Here is a 21,303-nt window from a genome sequence, read left to right as displayed (position 1 = left end):
GGTAACGGACAGAACAGCTCGTGACTGGGGTGTCTGGGGTCCTGTTCTCCTGGCCTTCCTCAGGCACCATTTCAAGTCCTGGATGGGTGGGAGCACAGTCCCAGTGATGTACTGGGCAGTCTTCACCACCTGCTGGAGCGGGTGGTGATGGTGCAGCGATAGTATTTGGAGAGGACACGGGGCGGCATGCCAAATTTCTTCAGTCGCTTTAGGAAGTAGAGACGCTGTTGCAACCTCTTGACAAGAGTGATGGTGTTGTTGGTCAATGTCATGTCCTCAATGATGTGGATGCCGAGGAACTTAAAACTCGTGACTCGCGCTACTGCAGTCCCGTTGATTGAATCGGGGCGTGTTCCCTCCGTTACATTCTGAAGTCAACAATCAACTCCTTTGATTTGCTGAAGTTGTCATGACGCCACAATGCCAGTTCACTTACCTCCTCACTATAGGCTGACTCGTTGTTGTTGGTTATTAGACCTACAACTGTGGTGTCGTTAGCAAACTTGATGGAGTTGGTGTCATGCAAAGCCATGCAGTCGTGAGTGAACAGGGAGTACAGCAGAGGACTGAGGACACACCCCAGGGGGCCCTTGTGTTAAGAGTCAGTGTGGAGGTGGTGTTGCCAATCCTCACAGCTTGTGCTCTGCTCGTCAGGAAGTCCAGGGTCCAGTTGCAGAGGGTGGTGTCCAGTCCCAGAGCTTGGTGTTGAGCTTGGAGGGAACAATAGTGTTGAATGCTGTACTGTAGTCAATGAACAGTATTCTCACATAGGTGTTCCTGTTGTCCAGATGTGTTACGGGGGTGTGAATAGCGATGGAAATGGCATCTTCCGTGGATCTGTTGGAGCGCTAGGTAAATTGGAGTGGGTCAAGTGTGCTTGGCATGCTGGCCTTGATGTGGGCCATGACCAGCCTCTCGCCTCACTTCATGATCACCGAGGTGAGCGTGACGGGGCAGTAGTTATATGGACTTGTCACCTTGTTCTTCTGGGGCACTGGGACGATGGTGGTCTCCTTAAAGCAAGTGGGGACTACAGCCTGGGACAGGTTGAAGATGTCAGAAGACGCCCACCAGCTGGTCAACACACACTATTACATTCAAATTCAAGTGCATTATTGGAAAGACACTGTTCAATAAAACATTGGCAGGGATGTAAGCATAAGCAATTACATTTTTATGAGTGTTAAAGTATCCATCTTTATTCTCTCCAACAAACATGCAAGAACCATGCTTTCCTCAACTTCTTGCCGGTTGATGTTTGGCAGAACTGAGCGATTATTTTCATAGGCCATCTGCAAAGTCTAATTGGCTATATTGTCAATATTCATGAAAACAAAAATGATATTTTTTGTCTTAATTTCAGGTTAGGGTTAGCAGTGTGGTTAAGGGTGGTATTAAGGTTAGGTTTAAAATCAGATTTATGACTGTGGCTGTGCCAGCTAGTGACCACTTCGCAGAGCTGCCTCCAGAACAAGATTCATGACCTGCAAACTTCTTTCATGTTGGTTGATAGACGAGGACATATGTATCTACGTGCTACTCAATTATCTTAACCATCTCTAATTATTAGAAAAACAAAAAAACACTGAAGCCACAGCATAACAAACTTAATAAACTCAATGTCTGACAAAAATCTAACCCCAGTTTCAGTTCAATCATCTTACATAGGCAACAAACTTCCACTTGTACCACATGACCATACATCACACCATATCAATCATATACAGCCATTACTAGTCATGTGGCTGGAGGGACAAACCGATTCACATGATCTAATCTTTTGTCTGACTCAGCACAGGGATGTCCTTCAAGCAAAAAGAGACAGATTGATTTCCTGCCCTACCCAATGTAAAGGGAGTAATCGATTGTTCTACTTTTACAACTTCGCTACCAGTCACCCATTTGTAATCATTAACACTAAGAGAGGGCATTAAAAGAATGAGAGCTGAGGAAGGATTGAAATAAAGAGGGAATAGGATGACTTTTGTATTGGTGAATTCAGCCGTTGTCCAAAACGAGCCCAGGGCATTGTACTACTAGGGTGTACTAATACTGGAAGTGCTAGCTACACACAACATTCCCATGAACGCTGAAGGGAACACTGCTAAGCACATATCACCTCTGCTGTGGGCGTGGGAGGTGGAATGGGACATCTTCTCTTGACAGCAGGCCCTCTTTCACAACACTGAGGTGCTTAAAGGGGAAATCTGCAGTAGCTACATGCAGCGTTGGATAATAAATTCATGTACCCATTGATTCTTAAAGAATATAACTTATAAAATGCATCATGAACTTAGTTCAACTCTCGTACCCCATTAGAACTCAAAATAAGATTGTTTTATGCCAATGTTTGTAAATAAAGTAAATGTAAACAAACACCGTATAGTCTCAAAACATGGTTAAAACGTTCATTTTGATATCATGTTTATAGCTCGGTCTATGAATTTGAGACTGGTTACATTTTTCCAGACTCATCCCTCAGCTTTTTAACGAAACAGTGGCGGGGAGGACAGCCGATTGCTGCTTTAAACATTCAACCAACCCCTTTCTCCCGCTCCCATTCCTCCCTTCCCTACCTCCGTTTGTCTGTCTATAATCTATTTTGTCTGCTCTATACGGAGTGCTGATTTATGTTTATTAAACTCCACAATACCATGGACAAGGCTGGACAGTACTCAATACCTGTGTATACAGTAGTAGAGGTGTGTTGCTGTGGTGTGTGTGTGTGTGTGGCAGGTTGGGGCACTTTACAGTATGTTTCATTGTGCTGGATGACACAGGAATGACCCTGGACTCTTTGCATAAGGCAAAGCAGACGATTCCACTGAAGCCCAGACTGGTTTGCATGAGGGCTTTTACTGTAGTGCATGCAAATGGAGCCCGTTCTTCTGTCAGGGCAAAATTCAGATTACCTGAGCCTAACCAATGTGCTTATTGACAAATTATGTTTCCTATCCAAAATGACTGTGTATTGTAATTCTCAATCGGACTGTTCACCTTGCTTTGTCAAAAAAAATAGTTGACCAATATGTATAAACCAAATACGCTGCACTTTGGACTCCCTCTCTCTTTAAAAGAAGGGAACCTAGTCTCAAAGATGTTAAAAAGCCTGAGCTATTTTACTGGGCCTCTGTGGGCCTCCCTCAGCATGGCACGCTGCACGCCCATAAACAGACAGGGCATGACATTAACTTCTTTAGCCATTTGTCTTTCAGACAAGGTGGACTGATATTTTTACTTGTCCGAAAACTCAAGTCACTTGTCCCTCGCTCAGAAATAGTCTTAGGGCAGGTAGCGTTCTTCTGGCATCCGCCAAAACCGGATTTGTCCACCGGACTGCAAGATGGTGAAGCGTGATTCATTACTTTAGAGAATGTGTTTCCACTGTACCAGAGTCCAATGGCGGCGAGCTTTATACCACTCCAGGCGACGCTTGGCATTGCGCATGGTGATCTTATGCTTGTGTGTGGCTGCTCGACCATGGAAACCTATTTCATGAAGCTCTCGACAAACAGTTATTGTGCTGATGTTGTTTCCAGAGGCAGATTGGAATGCAGTAGTGAGTGCTGGTCAACAGACGATTTTTACGTACTACATGCTTCAGCACTTGGCAATCCCATTCTGTGCGTTTGTGTGGCCTGCCACTTTGCGGCTGAGCCTTTGTCGCTTCTAGACGTTTCCACTTCACAATAACAGCACTTCCAGTTGACTGGGGCAGCTCTAGCAGAGCAGAAATTTGACGAACTGACTTGTTGGAAAGGTGGCACACACACACACACACACACACACACACACACACACACACACACACACACACACACACACACACACACACACTGTATTTTAGGACATCAAACATGACAATGACATTAATGCAAGCTAATAACTAAATAGTTAACTAGCGAGATCGTCAAAAACATTGTGTAGTTTGGCTGTTATCTGCGCAAATCGCTCTCCCCCAATCTGGCAACGGCCCACTGGCACACACACGCAGGTGATACGCACCATGACTTTTCCAGGGCTTCCATTGCTAAAATGAGCTATAACGGAGCAAATAACTCACTAACAATGAATATCAACAAATGTGCAAACGCGGCTCGCATTGATCTCAAAAACGCATTTTGCAAATGCATGATTGAAAGACCGCTTGTGCCGGTCAATGCAGGCCTACAATAATTAGACTCTGGTGCAATCTGCAGCAATTAGGAGAACAGTGACCAAAACATTGCATCCAGAGGATATTGATCCAATTCAGAACGAGTAAGCTAATTTGATAGTGTGACTTTTGTGAAAATTCTACTTGTCCATTTGGACAATTTATTTATACAACATTTTTTTTTACTGCCAAGGGCAAGCCGACAAGCTTTACAGTCGAGCCCTGCAGGGTCTCCTCCTCACCTGCTGGTCCAGCGGGGAAGTTCTTCAGGGAGGGCCTCTCCACCAGCGTGTAGGACTCCCCCACAACAAACACCTTGTAGAGCACCGCGTTGTGGTTGATGAAGCTCTGGATCACACATGGAGGCTTCACACCCTTCAGGTCCTCCTCACTGAAAATGATGGCCATCTGTGGAGGGAGAAGAGGTCATCAATACATTTAGAATTTTATTTCAACCAATAACCTGCTCGCGTACCATGCAATCCTTCCAACCAGTTTACGGCCTTGACTTGTTCAATGAGAGAAAGATGGCGCCGACAGATAGGGAAGCCGTGCTTCTAGCTCCTATGCAAATAACCTCTCACTTACAGGAAAATAATCTCTCACTCTACGTCAACAAAACAAAAGGAGCTGATCGTGGACTTCAGGAAACAGCAGAGGGAGCCCCAACCCACTATCCACAGCGACAGGACTGCAGTGGAGAATATGGAAAGCTTCGAGTTCCTCTGCATACACATCACTGACAAACTGAAATGGTCCACCCACACAGACAGTGTGGTGAAGGCACAACAGCACCTCGTCAACCTCAGGAGGCTGAGGAAATTTGGCTTGGCACCTCAAACTTTTACAGATGCACAATTGAGAGCATCCCGTCGGGCTGTATCACCGCCCGGTAGAGCAACTGCACCGGCCGCAACCACAGGGCTCCCCAGAGGGTGGTGCGGTCTGGCCAAGGCATCACCTGAGGCAAACTACCTGCCCCCCAGGACAACTACAGCACCCGATGTACAGGAAGGCCAAAAAAAATCAAGGACAAGAACCACTCGAGTCACTGCCTGTTCACCCCGCTATCATCAAGAAGGTGCATCAAAGCTGGGACTGAGACTGAAAAACAGCTTCTATCTCAAGGCCAATCAGACTGTTAAATAGCCATCACTAGGCCACTAGGCCTCCCGGGTGGCGCAGTGTTTAAGGGTGCTGTACTGCAGCGCCAGCTGTGCCACCAGAGACTCTGGGTTCGTGCCCAGGCTCTGTCGTTAGGGAGGGCTTGGCCGGTAGGGATATCCTTGTCTCATCGCACACCAGCGACTCCTGTGGCGGGTCAGGCGCAGTGCACGCTAACCAAGTAAGCCAGGTGCACGGTGTTTCCTCCGACACATTGGTGCGGCTGGCTTCCGGGTTAGATGCGCGCTGTGTTTAGAAGCAGTGCGGCTTGGTTGGGTTGTGTATCATGACTTTCAACCTTAGTCTCTCCCGAGCCCGTACGGGAGTTGTAGCGATGAGACAAGATAGTAGCTACTAACAATTGGATACCATGAAATTGGGGAGAAAGAAAATGGAACACTAGTCAATTTAATAATGTTTACATATTTTGCATTACTCATCTCATATACTGTATTCTATTATACTATGGCGCTCAGATATTGCTCATATTTAGATACTTAATTTACATTCTTCTACTTTAGATTTGTGTGTATTGTTGTGAAATTGTTAGATATTAATTGTTAGATATTATGGCACTGTTGGAGCTAGAAACACAAGCATTTCACTATAGCCACAATAACATCTGCTAACCATGTGTATGTGACCAATAAAATTTGATTTGATATATGAATGTTGACTGACAAACAAGCAGCTACTGATTTTGGCAGGGCTGCCACAGTCAGAGAACTCTAGTGTGTTGGATGATGTAGTTTGGTGCAGTGTTAAATGATTATCTAGTTAGAGACACTAATGGATTACCGGGATTTAGCTAACGATCGAGGGTGTGACTAATCTGTGACCCCAAGCGCTTCATGAACCTGGTAGCTCTTACCTCGTGGGAGTTGGTTCCATGGGCTACTCGTGTTTTGCAAACTGATAGACGGAGGAAGAGAAAGAAGAACAGGTTGAGAATGTTAGTGAAGAAACCACACTTCCCCAATGACCCAATGAGTGGTTCCCCAATGACCCAATGAGTGTTGAGAAAAAACATGACCGTCACAAGATGACAACAGGTTATTTCCACACTGACCACAACTTTCAAAACCACCTCCATAAATGGATATCGGCAAACATGAATTGTGTGTAAATTGGCCATACAAGGTGGCTTAAAAGTAACTGAGGGTTTGGAAGAAGAAAAAAAAGGCTAAAAATAAACCTCTTAGATAGTTATAGTTCAACACTGAAGAGTAATCATGATTATAAATAATAAAGTAATTGCTGTGCAGCTTATAAGTGTGGATACTAAAACCAGGTTTGTTTATAGAGATTTTATTTCACTTTTTTAAATATATATCTTTTAAACAAAGCTAGGAGGAAGGACCATGTATAATATGGGTTGAGTCAGAGATTTGGATATAATGCCGGGATTCGTTGTCCCCAGATCGGAACGGCGGGCTGACCAGTTTCCGCCTATTCCTCTCTTTGGATTGGTGGATACATCTAATTATTTTAATACTTCTTTGAATATTCGATGAGGGGTGTTGACGTCAACTGCCTGTATTAAAATGGAGAGAGATACTATGCTACTAGCCTCATGTCATGAATACGCATAGTCAGACTACTCCGATATAAAGTGTTTTTTCTCAGTTGCCGTGATGTCACGTCCTACTTATATCAGACCACTCTTAACAACCAAAGCATTACAAAACTTACATTTGAGGTAAATAAATCTCTACATTTTTGCTGACCAAATTTGATACTCATTGACCTCCATACAAAAACTCCTCGTTTGGTGAGTGAAATAAACGGAAAACAATGTCACCTGCTGGAGAAGACAGATTTTTGTCCCAATTATGCATCTTGAGTCACCTCTAACGCTCTGGTCGAGTGACAATTCTTCTATCAAATACAAAAGGGAGGGACTTACTAAAGGGGAATGTGAGTCCATGCTTCTCAATCTGCTCCAGCGTGTCTGGACCACACTCAGTGTTCAAAACCATGAATGGGGGAGAGCAGATCCTCTTATCTGGTGAGAGAAGGATCGAGAGAGGGAAGGAAGGAAAGGAGATGAGTAAGAGAGTCGGATGGAAAACACCATCTCAATATCAGTGAATCTGTTGAATGAAGAAAATCCTTCATTCAGAAGTCGACTATAGACTTTCTTTGTTACAGCATGACTAACCAAGAAGACTCACACACACAGAAACTTGAAGCACATTGACTGATGTATTCTCTCAGCGATAGCTGGTTTTTATCTGTGACCCTACACAGACGGCCAAATCAATAACAAGAGAGCGACTTGTCATTGTCATTACATTACATACAGTTTATGTTGGAACATACACCAAAGCCAAATACATTTAAACTCAGTTTTTCACAATTCCTGACATTTAATCAGAGTAAAAATTCCCTGTCTTCAGTCAGTTAGGATCACCACTTTACTTTAAGAATGTGAAATGGCAGAATAATAGCAGAGAATTATTTTTCAGCTTTTATTTCTTTCATCACATTCCCAGTGGGTCAAAACTTTACATACACTCAATTAGCATTGCCTTTAAACTGTTTAACTTGGGTCAAACGTTTTGGGTAGCCTTCCACAAGCTTCCCACAATAAGTTGGGTGAATTTTGGCCCATTACTCCTTACAGAGCTGGTGTAACTGAGTCAGTTTTGTAGGCCTCCTTACTCACACACACTTCAGTTCTGCCCACAAATTTTCTATAGGACTGATGTCAGGGCTTTGTGATGGCCACTCCAATACCTTGCCTTTGTTGTCCTTAAGCCATTTTGCCACAACTTTGGAAATATGTTTGGGGTCATTGTCCATTAGGAAGTCCCATTTGTGACCAAGCTTTAACTTCCTGACTGATGTCTTGAGATGTTGCTTCAATATATCCACATCGTTTTTCTCCCTTATGATGACATCTATTTTGTGAAATGCACCAGTCCCTCCTGCAGCCAAGAACCCCCACAACATGATGCTCCTACCCCCATGCTTCACGGTTGGGATGGTGTTCTTCGGCTCGCAAGCCTCCCCTTTGTTTCCAATCATCATTATGGCCAAACAGTTCTATTTTTGTTTAATCAGACCAGAGGACATTTCTCCAAAAAGGACGATCTTTGTCCCCATGTGCAGTTGCAAACCGTAGTCTGGCTTTTTTTAATGGTGGTTTTGGAGCATTGGCTTCTTCCTTGCTGAGCGGCCTTTCAGGTTATGTCGATATAGAACTAGTTTTACTGTGGATATAGATACTTTTGTAAATGTTTCTTTGCTGTTGTTCTAGGATTGAGTCGTGCTTTTCGCGCCAAAGTATGTTCATCTCTAGGAGACAGAACGTGTCTCCTTCCTGAGCAGTATGACGGCTACGTGGTCCCATGGGGTTTATACTCATGTACTATTGTTTGTACAGATGAATGTGGTACCTTCAGGCATTTGCTCCCAAGGATGAACCAAACTTGTGGAAGTCTACAATTTATTTCCCTGAGGTCTTGGCTGATTAATTTGGATTTTCCCATGATGTCAAGCAAAGAGGCACTGAGTTTGAAGGTAAGCCTTGAAATACATCCACAAGTACACCTTCAATTGACTCAAATTATGTCAATTAGCCTATCAGAAGCTTCTAAAGCCATGACACAATTTTCTAGAATTTTCCAAGCTGTTTACAGGCACAGTCAACTTAGTGTATGTAAACTTCTGACCCACTGGAATTGTGATACAGTGAATTATAAGTGAAATAATCTGCCTGTCAACAACTGTTGGAAAAATTACTTGTCATGCACAAAGTAGATGTCCTAACAGACTTGCCAAAACTATAGTTTGTTTGAACAAAACATTTGTGGAGTGGTTGAAAAATAAGTTAATGACTCCAACCTAAGTGTATGTACACTTCTGACTTCAACTGTACGTGGTTTGAGAAGTTAGCAGGGTCAATTTGGTCAACTGAGTTCAACTCGGAAAAGGCAGAACCAAGAAAACAGCTCACCATTTGCCAGGCACATTTCTATGGTAATTTAGCAGACGGTCTTATCCAGAGCGACTTACAGGAAGGTGCTCCATCTAAAAGCCCAATTCACACTATAGCTTGTTGAATTTGCAAGATAACAGTTCTTTCATTTCGGCACAAATTTAATTGTGGAACCAACTCACCCATAGATTGATGCTTCAGTAATGTCTCAATGAAGAGTTTGGAGTTCGACAAGCCACCTGCATGCATGTGCAGTTACAAGCCTGCTAGAGTTAGTGGCAGGCAGACGAGCAATATCCACCGTCATAGTACGGATGAAGCCTGAGCTGGAATGTGACTGAAGCTTTAGGAAACCCTGAGTAGATCTAACTTACATCGTAGTATAACCTCTGACGACAGAGATAGAAGGTCATGCTATTTCCGACAAACACACACCATCTGTGTGCATGTCAGTATACCAACATCACTCCTTTCCTTTCATCCCTACAGCTGGATTAGAGAACAAACACCAAACACAGTCGCCACCTGAGGGAGGAGCAGAGGAGAGAAAGAGGAGCAGTCTCTTGTTCAAATAAATAAACCAGGAAGCTGCCAACCCTGCTTGGTCTGGCCTGCTACATCTGGAGAACATACAACACAGACACCACTGCACCAGACCGACAAACGACAAAGACTACCAGACAGACAACATTATACACGTCCACAGTTCTTACAAAAGCAGACCGGTGTACATGCAGTGCATGTATAGTACAGATACATAGGATGGGTGTGTTTGTCAAACACAGACACTAGCACTTCGGGGAATCAAATAAGAGCGTAATTCTCATCATGTTTACATCATGCCCTGACGCAATGGCTGTCTCACCATCTCCTGTGATAAGAGTTGATGTAAGACGTTCTGACACCCCAGGAAACAACAAACATCCTGCAACTACAGCACGGCAAACCTCCCCTAATTTTAAGCCTATATTTAAGTTCTGGCGCTCTGCGGCCCATTTTCTGGCTATTGGAGATAAGGTGGCTCGTTTGAGATATTGCCACAAGAAATCAGTGTCCAGGCCAAACCAAACACTGGCATATTGGTGCAGATGACAAAAACACTAGTGTTTGTGTTGCGTGGGCAATGTGATAGCAATGCTTCTGGTGAGTTGTGCTGGGGTCAGGAAAATCCCACAGGCCTGTAATACACTGGCTACAGTACCCTGCATGCTGCTGAGCTGTGGTCACAGAGAGACTACACACACACAGCTCAATGATCCCATCGTGGAAGTGTGGTGTGTACACTACACACAAAGACTTGTGCATTTGACAAGTCATGGAGTGAAAGTCCAGGCCATGAGTAGCTGACTCAGGAGGGGAGGAGTGACTGGAGGAAATAGGGGTGGGGAGGGGGTGTCACCAGGGCAACGTCTTTTGAGTGGCAGAGAGTCAAGCAACGGTTCTGCTTCCCGTTTTGCCTGCTCCGTTGTTCAGCATTTAATAGGCTACATTACATGCGGTGCCAATCACAATCCACTGATACTCATAGGGGAGGTTCTTTCCAAACCAAAAACATACACAACCGGTCTTCATTTAAAAGAATCAACAAAACATAGAATTATGAACCCAACAAATACAAGTTCAAATAAACACATACGGTTTCTTTCAGACTGATTTGATGGTTGCTAAAAACATAGAACAAGAAAAAAGGACCCTGTCAAACAAACACAATTGTTAATAGGTAGAGCATGGCGCTTGTAACGCCAGGGTAGTGGGTTCGATCCCCGGGACCACCCATACGTAGAATGTATGCACACATGACTGTAAGTCGCTTTGGATAAAAGCGTCTGCTAAATGGCATATATTATTATTATTATTAATACAAGACAATTGATTCTGCTCTGTGCTGCTCCTGTTCTGTCAGCGGAGACGTAGCAGCAGCCTAGGAGTGGTGTGATGAAGAGCCGTGAAGGGTTTACCCATCAGCCCACTGAGCAGAGCGCCCCAAATTCACACTCACCGACTGTCACACCGCTGTTGTTATGGGAGAGGGGTAAGAATGTCAGACTAACGTCATTCAAAAACAACCCAAAGACCCAACAACACATATTTGAATTGTGAGAATAAACTAAAATAAATTGTAAATCCAAAAAGTCTTCCCATACCTTTGGATATCTCCGGTCCTGACTTGAGCAAACAAAAAAGGCTAAAAGGCACAGTTGGAAGCTTTGGGCCTAGAGAGAGGAGGGGATATGACGATGGTAGTGATGGTGAGTCTTATGTTTTGGTCGGAGTGCAGGGGAGCAATCTCTTCCTCTGTCTAAACACTGTGCTCTCAGCAGACCCGCTGGAGCCACAGAGGACGTTTACAGGACGTCAGTCTGACTCGGAGTAGCACGGCATACAGCACCGGCTGGCCTTGAACCATTCAGGAGGTGGGTATCCAGACTAGGACCGTACCAGACCCAATCCTACCATGAAAAAACCCCACCCACTTAAAATGGAGAAGTTCTCATTTTAAAGAATGTCATCACTAGGGTTTGATCCATAAGGGACAGAGCAGGACAGACTGAAGGTGGCCTGGCTGAGTGGACTGTTCATACCAGGCACTGGTGAAGTCTTTCCATACAGGCAAGCAGCCACCAGTGAAACTGAGCCTCACATTTTCTTTGCAAAAGTTATTATCAGCATTACCTGAGGATTTTGAAGTAGGCCTATACTGATACAATTCCAGTATTGACAATAGATTGAAATCTAATGTTGCTATTCAGGGCTACATTCTAGTAACACAGCATTCTGGAACGTACCCCATGTTCAGAACCAGGAATCTAGAATGTTCCATATCCTGCTGTGAGGAGCTTCCGCCCCCAATTATACTGACTCATTATTCATCTCTAATCACAGACAATACATTCATCTTTGTGAGAGAACAAGCGCTGACGCGACGTCGTAGAGCATCACCGCAAACGTTTGATTACCTTCATCAAATCAGACAGACCAGATCCATAACGGAACAGTGAACTGCTTTGAAGGCAGTCGTTGTGTAAACAAGGCAATCAATCATAGCCCTTTTTATTCAGCCCATGCTGCCTGTTCTGCGCTGGGTTTGGGGCCTGGATGTGTGCGGTCTTCAGCAGTCACTCCTGGCTGTTTTTCTTTAATATGCTGCGCCTTTGTTTAAATATGGATTACTCGCATCAGCAGGACACTTGTTATTGTTGGTCGCATTTGAACCACGATAACTAAGTCGAGGATTTATGTGAACATTAAATACTCCCCACATAACAAAGCACTCCACCATAATCCAGTTAAATACCTCGAGCCTAGTTCAGTTTGATTCCACAAAAACAATCTTAATTTAAGGGTGTCCCAGTTCTTCTTTTGAAGTGGAAAAGAAATACCAAGATGAAGAGCCCCGAGAATGAGATCCTTCACGTTGTACAGCCTGACAACTGTTGCCATCTTTACAAACACCAAGTGAAATATCAAGGCAGCAAAGCTGACTTCTAAACGGAAAAGAGTGGATTCCACCACCTAAAGTAAACTGCTCGGTTTCACAAGAGAAACAAAACCGACGTAGACGATACTCTGGAAAGCTGATGAGCTGAACCACGAGTCATGTGGTGGAGGAAACCAGTGGGACCAGGAGAACTAACCCGTCCAGTTCGTTAGACAAACCCTTGCCTGCACAGACACTTTACAGAGCTGCCTACTGATCCCCACATTCTCCAAGTACAGTTAGGGAAGTTTCCAGGCCCAGTGCAGTCAAAAATTTGATTTTCCTATGTTTTATATACATTTCCACACTATGAGGTTGGCATAATACTGTGAAAATTATAATGCCCTTTAAGTGCAAGAGCTGATTGAAAAGGTCACCTGGAATTTCAGCTTGTTTTGACGGGATGGAGTTTTGGCCTGCCTGGTGACATCAGGTGGTAAATTAGTTAATAGACCAATCATAAAGAGAGTTCAATATGCCAAGAACAGCTAGTTTTTAGTTTCCCCCTCTCCACTCAGACCACTCCCAAAATTCTTGCATGAGAAATGGCTCTTTGCTAAGAAGCCATTTCTGTTTCTTTTTGACCAATTATCGGGAGGTCGAATCATGCGTCCTCCGAAACAAGACCGGCCAAGCTGTGCTTCTTAAGATCCGCTCGCTTAACCTGTAAGCCAGCTGCACCAATGTGTCGGGAGATAACACTGTTCAACTGGCGACCAAACTCAGCCTGTAGGCGCCCGGCCTGCCCCCTCCCCTAACCCGGACGAGGCTGGGCCAATTGTGCTCCGCCCTATGGGACTCCCGGTCACGGCCGGTAATGACAGTCTGTAGTGACGCCGCTACACGGCGATGCAGAGCCTTAGACCGCTGCGCCACTCGGGAGGCCCTCTTTTTGACCATTTTAACTAAAACACTTACATTGTTACCAGCTGCATTGGACCTTTATAATGTAGAAGCTTAAAAGCAAACACACACACCTCTACTGCTTCCTCCTATTGAGCAATACTCTCAGCCAGCCCTCTGACCATGGCAGGCTCGCCACAGCCTCTGGTACTGGGGACTGGTTGCCTTGGCAGCCAGCACTGCACTGGGGCTCCATGGTCTCTGATGAGGAAGTGGTCGTGGCAGACTGTGCGCTTTGGACTTTCCCCTCTCTACGACACCCCTTCCCTCCATGTTCCCACTTCGCTTCCCACCAGCAACTGTTGATGACTACTGAAACTAGCCATTTTTTTTTATTGTCATGTCGTGATGTAGGACCGACAGTTTCCATTCCAACATCTGAGTTGAACCTTTTTCTAAGAGTATAAACAGCATCAGGAGTATTCAAAAGGTACACCACATCAGCTCAAATAGATCTAATCACTCAATAACAACAGGCTGCAAACAGATGCAAGCTAATTATCTTACAATGTCTAATGTGTAAACACCCCCTCACAAGTGAGCCAGTGGGACAGACAGAGGCTCTCAATTCAGACAGCTTACAAACTTGGTTACATAAACATGTCTGTTTGTAGAAAAAAATGCAATTTTCGCCATGTATTTTGTGGCGCTGACGCCACGAGCCCTGCACAACCACACACCAAAATGTGTCCTCAAATGGGCACAGGTGTCGACACACACGCTCGGTTTCTCCACCTGTGTGTGGTGCATGCAGTACGGCAGGGTCTGCATGTTGTAACGGCTGCAGGTTTATGTCCCATGCCATGTTCTCAGTTAATGAACAGCGGATGAGAAAGGTCTCCTGCTGATAATGTGCTGTCAGTCCACTGCTCTGCTCCAGTCTCTGGACCCTGACCAGAAAGGCTACACTGGGGTGCATATGGCTCCTGTGACAGGAAATCTAGGTGCTGCTGGACTGCCTTCTCTAACTAATGGAGCTTTAGTCCATCACTGGATACAATATACACTCTGGCAGAGGCAGGAGCCAGGTTCACAGAGGGGAGAGAGGAGGGATGATGCTGGCATGGTAGGAGGAATACAATTGTGTTACGCTCTTCCACTGCCTGCATAACACAACTGGTAGGATGCAGAAAATATTATTGAACTACGGGTTGACGCACGATCCAACACCACCACCTCCTATACACATTCTCACAAACTAAACGACAAAGGTCTGTCATCACAAACAATCCTTGACAACAGATTATTGAGTCACACCTCTCTGGGATTTTCTGTAGTCTAGGACAGGCAGTGGGGATGATTTTGGGAGTTAAATCATACTCAGCCCATTTGTGATACACTGCCAGTGTTGCAGTGTGTGTGTGTGAGAGAGAGTGAGTGATGCTACCTTGCATACAGTCCTCTATCCGATGGATGAGCTGGTAGGACTTGCAGCGGTCCAGCAGGGTTCTGATTGCTGGGAGGGGGTCCAGCACGATGGTCTCAGGGTGGGAATCAATGTAGTCCTGAAACACACAGCGGGGAGATGAGGGAGCACATAACACAGCTAATGTAGGTAGTCTGGACACACAGCGTAATACGGACACTTCACAGTAGGCCATGGATGTGTATTTCCATCATGCCCACTGTGTTGTGTGTGCGTGTGTCATCATGCTTGCAGGCCAGTGGGTTACATCACTGTCAGGTCAGCGTGAGTTTTACTGATTTATATAGCTACACGCCAGCCTCCCCCCTCCACACCCAGTCTCCGCTCACAGTCTCCACTTCAGTCTCCGCTCACAGTCTCCACTTCAGTCTCCGCTCACAGTCTCCACTTCAGTCTCCGCTCACAGTCTCCACTTCAGTCTCCGCTCACAGTCTCCACTTCAGTCTCCGCTCACAGTCTCCACTTCAGTCTCCGCTCACAGTCTCCACTTCAGTCTCCGCTCACAGTCTCCACACTCCGCTCACAGTCTCCACACTCCGCTCACAGTCTCCACACTCACAGTCTCTCCGCTCACAGTCTCCGCTCACAGTCTCCACACTCCGCTCACAGTCTCCACAGTCTCCACACTCCGCTCACAGTCTCCACACTCCGCTCACAGTCTCCACACTCCGCTCACAGTCTCCACACTCCGCTCACAGTCTCCACACTCCGCTCACAGTCTCCACACTCCGCTCACAGTCTCCACACTCCGCTCACAGTCTCCACACTCCGCTCACAGTCTCCACACTCCGCTCACAGTCTCCACACTCCGCTCACAGTCTCCACACTCTCCATTTTCATCTCTGCCCAGTCCTTTCTTTCTGCCAGCTTCTCATCTGTCTTTTAGTTATTCTCTAACAGATGCTTTGGCCCACACATTATGCAAACTCAACACTCCCCCACCCCACAGTGAAATCTACATTTCTCATACATTAGGCTAAATTGCCTAACATAAAAATACATCCACACAGGCACAAAAATGCCCGCCTACGTACACACATTTAGTCAGACAGACATTTTTTCTTGGGACTGAACATCCATCTGCATAGAGACTACGACTCCTGCCAACGCTGATCAAAACATCCGTGCTGTTACATAAGACAAACGTGTTGCGGTCAAAAGCTAAAGCCAAACTAATCTTCCAGTGGTTTAGAAGAACTGACAACTCCTGTGTCCTCGGCCATCAATTTGCTGTTTTCTATCTCCTACAAATGTGTGAGAGAAAAGAGGGCGGGACAGAGTTGATTCCTTGATGGGAACTTGAGTTTCGGCAGTGTGTACTAGACATGTCTACCTATATACACAAAGAGAAATGGCAAACATATTTATTATGAATAACCTAATTCATTGGCCTACACTTGCTTTGGAGAAGGCCACTCAAGTCCAAGTGTTTCGTGGTGGTATTCACAATACACGAGCACTAGCAGTGGTTGTATGTTGTGCAATAGAAGGCTGTTATGGTATTTTCCCCTACAAGTCCTCTAAGGAAAAAAGACTAATTTCATCCTTAATCCACAGGAAAATGTTGGGTGCTGTTTACAATGTAAAAACAAAGCCTTATACAGCTAAAAGACCTAGAAGTTATGGTCTAAAGAAAGTGTGCAAACTATCAGGCAATGTTTGCACAATGAAGTAAGTCCTCATTCCCCAAACTACAGGATAAAGTGACAGTTCTGATCATTAATGTGGTTTGTTTCCATGCAACTGAATGCTATGTTGTGTTATATGTGACATTCAGTGGCAGGGTCAAAGCTCAACTCTAATCTCCCTGAGAGTGGCGTTTCTGATAGCAATACTAGCCCTTCACATGGCAGGATGGGAATATCCCAGTGTCACCTGCGGCAACGACCTAGTAGTATCATTTCAAGAGGTGGAGTCACTGACTGGCTATACTGACGGGTACAATAGGCTTGAGAGAGGAGGGGGATGGTTGGATACTGCATCCAACACTTTTTCAAGCAATGCCAGATCAATTCACACAAGAACACAAAGACAACCGTCACCACACACACCTGCATGACCCTCACCTTTCAAAACACCCATTCATTTCAAACTGTTCCCGCAGCTACGTGAGACACACAAAATGAGTGTGCAACATTCACAGCACTGGCTGTTCCGGTGATATACGGAAATACATTACCACTTCCCCTTCTAATGAGCAAAACCACTTTAATGGCCAGACACGCTGTAGTGAAATCGATCTGTGGTGTTGTGGAATCATACAGTTGTGCTTCTCCCTTCCTTTTTAACCCCTCTCTATTTCCACCCCCCTCTCCCCGAGGCGCACCTGCACTCTCTGCACCAGCAGGACTGACTGTGTGTCGTTCTGGTCGGCCTCCAGGATCAGGTCAGTCAGTTTGTGGATGATGACGTCCAGGGGACCCTGCTCCTCCAGGGGCTGGCTCAGGTCCAGCTGAGGACAGACACAAGGGAGACGTCAGGGGTTAGAGGTCAGCAAGGAAACAAACAAGGAAAGCTACTGTACCACCACTGTAGACATAACCCGTCTTTATTTTGTATGCCTGACGTATATTTTTGGTAACACTCTTGGTAACCTATGTAGGATGATGCAGTAGAGATACAGGACTAGCTTGGCCTCAGACTGAACAGTTATATGATAGGTCTGGCTCCTGTGGGCAGTAGAGTACAGTAGGTCGATACTGGTGTTGTGGAGCCACTGGGGGAGTTATGTGGGTCAGCACACGTACCCAGAGGACGGACACACACACACTCTCACTAGAAGAGGAGACTGAATTGTGCCCCAAAGCCTCGCTTCTACTAGGGTACATGCTGTGCCCAAATCACAAGGAGCCTCTATTGTGATCTAAGCTGAATGGATCCACTGTAGTGTGAGGGAGGGTTCCAGTGTGTGTGCATGAGAGCGTATTCTGATTCTCTCCATCTCTGGGTTTGTGTGCTTTAGACCGTACCAATTTCTAAGTCCCTTTTATCAGCATGTCTGAGTCCGCATCATGTCTGTATGCAACTGGACGCGTGTGTGTGGCCTTCAGCCGGGTCATCGTCAGCAGAGAGGCTATGCCTGAAGAAAAAGGGCCAATAATAGACCTATTTTGGACACACACACATAATCAGCAGAAGAAAAACTCAGACCGAGTCTGAGGCCTGGTTGCCCGATAGCAATGGAACTTAGGCTTATGAGTGTTTTAATGGATCGTTCCAACAAACGGCCCAAGATGCAACATGCATTTCCCAAAACACCACAGTGACAACGTTTGCAGGTGCATCATGGGAGCATGTGCCGATACTGATAGGTTCAAAAGAAAGGCAGCACTGCTCCATTCAAATCTTACTTTAACATTAGAATTATTCCACAATACGGATGACAGATCAGCTCCTACAGATATCACCTACGGCTGCAAATATTGAGGAAGGCTTATTCTAATGGCTACCTAATAATAATGCACTAAATCATATTTGGCACATCATTGCGCACGTTAAACATTAAATATATCGGGACAATAATTAGACAGTAGCCGATAATTAGCAAATTAGAACTCAATGGATTGAGGTCTATGTACCCTATTGTCCCTTTTCCAGGACCCTGTCTTTCAAAGATCATTCGTAAAAAAATCAAAATAACTTAATAGATCTTCATTGTAAAGGGTTTAAACACCGTTTCCCATGCTTGTTCAAAGAACCATAAACAATTAATGAACATGCACTAGTGGAACGGTCGTTAAGACACTAACAGCTTACAGACGGTAGGCAATTAAGGTTACAGTTATGAAAACTTAGTAGAAAGGCCTCTTTAGTGTCCTTACTCTGAAAAACATCAAGAAGATGCCCAGGGTGCCTGCTCATCTGCATGAACGTGCCTTAGGCATTCTGTAAGGAGGCATGAGGACTGTGGCCAGGGCAATAAATTGCAATGTCCGTACTGTGAAATGCCTAAGACAGCGCTAAAGGGAGACAGGAAGGACAGCTGATCGTCCTCGCAGTGGCAGACCAGATGTAACAACACCTGCACAGGATCGGTACATCCGAACATCACACCTGCGGGACAGGTACAGGATGGCAACAGCCAGAGTTACACCAGGAACGCACAATCCCTCCATCAGTGCTCAGACTGTCCGCAATAGACTGAGAGGCGCTGGGCTGAGGGCTTGTAGGCCTATTGTAAGGCAGGTCCTCACCAGACATCACTGGCGATAACGCTGCCTATGGGCACAAACCCACCATCGCTGGACAAGACAGAACTGGCAGTCTTCACTGACAAGTCGCAGTTTTGTCTCACCAAGGGTGATGGTCAGATTTGCATTTATCGTCCTAGAAATGAGCGTTACACCGAGGCCTGTACTCTGGAGCGGGATTAGGGTCCATCATGGTCTGGGGCGGTGTGTCACAGTGTCATTGGACTGAGCTTGTTGTCATTGCAGGCAATCTCAACACTGTGCGTTGCAGGGAAGACATCCTCCTCCGTCATGTGCTTCCCTTCCTGCAGGCTCATCCTGACATGACCCTCCAGCGTGACAATGCCACCAGCCATACTGCTCATCCTGACATGACCCTCCAGCGTGACAATGCCACCAGCCATACTGCTCATTCTGACATGACCCTCCAGCGTGACAATGCCACCAGCCATACTGCTCATTCTGACATGACCCTCCAGCGTGACAATGCCACCAGCCGTACTGCTCATCCTGACATGACCCTCCAGCGTGACAATGCCACCAGCCATACTGCTCGTTCTGTGTGTGATTTCCTGCAAGACAGGAATGTTAGTGTTCTGCCATGGCCAGTGAAGAGCCCGGATCTCAATCCCATTGAGCAAATCTGGGACCTGTTGGATCAGAGGGTGAGGGCTAAGGCCATTCTTCCCAGATATGTCCGGGAACTTGCAGGTGCCTTGGTGGAAGAGTGGGGTAACATCTCACAGCAAGTACTGGCAAATCTGGTGCAGTCCACAAGGAGATAGCTGCATTAAGTACTGCAGTGTGGTGGCCACACCAGACACTGACGGTTACTTTTGATTTTGAACCCCCCTTTGTTCAGGGACACATTATTCCATTTCTGTTAGTCACATGTCTGTGGAACATGTTCAGTTTGCTGAGAATAAACGCAGTTGACAGTGAGAGGACATTTCTTTTTTTGCTGAGTTTGTAGTCTGAGGCAGTCAGTAGGTAACACATTTTAAGTACAACTTTAGTAACGATGGTTTTTGGAAACAGCTCAGCGATTTCATGACGCTCCAATAACAAGGTTATAATGATGAACTTAACCTTACGGTGCTTTTGGGAAACCGGGCCCAAAGCTGTCTAATAGCAAGGAAGGACACAGCGAGGCTGAGCATGCTTTCTTTCCTATCATTAACGATAGGCATTTCGCAGACTTCCAACATCAGTACTTGCTAACTGCAAAATATGCAAATAAATAGGCTTACATGGTATGGAATGACCTTTTCTGTTACACGTTATAAAACCTATTGGTACAGTAAAATGTGTACTTTAGCCATTGGCCTTATACACACACCCAGAGGATATTTTCCCAGGTACCGAACTGGTCGAGCAGGTAGCCTCTAGCTCGATTCTGTACTAGACAAAAACATTGTCTGTCTTATATTTAACATAAGAGCACTTGGAAAGCATTGTGTGGCTTGACATTGTTATGAGCGTTAGGCCGTTAGCCATTGCTAGCACCAGTGATCCATGTCCCAGAGGTGCTTCAAAAGACATCAATTGCCATTTCTGTTATTGACTCTGATCTTCTTCAGTAACTGGAGATCAGAGTCAATAAAAGAAGTTTAGCTTGCAGCGCTAGTCTAAGCAGCTTCGAGAGGCCCCATTAGTTCACCAGAGTCCTTGGTATTCAGTATGGGAGCCAAATAGACACACTTTAACAGCACACAGTGGGTCAAACTAAAACGTTCAGCCCAGAGGGATGAAATGCTACGGAACATGGTCTGGCAGTGTAGGCCAGGCTGGTTAATCATTCTAGGAGAGGTGATGGATACATTACTTATTAGCCTTTGTCCTGCTTTGGTAAAAAAAAAAATGTTTTTTAAATATATTTTTTAAAATCTGTCCTACATAGTTTACATGGCAGTCTGGGGCTGAAAGACTCAAAACACACAAGGACATAGGGGGATACAGGCACTGTATATACTGTGCTGTGAAGACAACAAACATCACAGAGACAGGGCACACAATACTAAAGGCATAGTAGTCAGCAGAGGT

At 45.4% G+C, this 21,303-nt stretch overlaps 1 protein-coding gene across 2 annotated transcripts in view; it reads right to left on the bottom strand.

Moving 5' to 3' along the window:
* LOC124046500 (inositol-tetrakisphosphate 1-kinase-like) overlaps positions 1-21,303 on the bottom strand; it is a 52,884-nt gene that overhangs the window by 5,888 nt on the left and 25,693 nt on the right. For both annotated transcript variants that reach the window (XM_046366927.1, XM_046366926.1), the window contains exons 4-8: positions 17,397-17,522; positions 15,032-15,149; positions 7,227-7,325; positions 6,192-6,232; positions 4,399-4,564 (exon numbers count right to left, since the gene is read on the bottom strand). In XM_046366927.1, the coding sequence (XP_046222883.1) occupies positions 4,399-4,564; positions 6,192-6,232; positions 7,227-7,325; positions 15,032-15,149; positions 17,397-17,522 (550 nt within the window). The remainder of the gene's footprint in view (positions 1-4,398; positions 4,565-6,191; positions 6,233-7,226; positions 7,326-15,031; positions 15,150-17,396; positions 17,523-21,303) is intronic.

The sequence above is a fragment of the Oncorhynchus gorbuscha genome, linkage group LG10, assembly GCF_021184085.1.
Source record: "Oncorhynchus gorbuscha isolate QuinsamMale2020 ecotype Even-year linkage group LG10, OgorEven_v1.0, whole genome shotgun sequence".
In the NCBI taxonomy this organism is placed as follows: Eukaryota; Metazoa; Chordata; class Actinopteri; order Salmoniformes; family Salmonidae; genus Oncorhynchus; species Oncorhynchus gorbuscha.
Note: the sequence above shows the minus strand (reverse complement) of the source record. Positions and strands in the feature narration are given on the sequence as shown.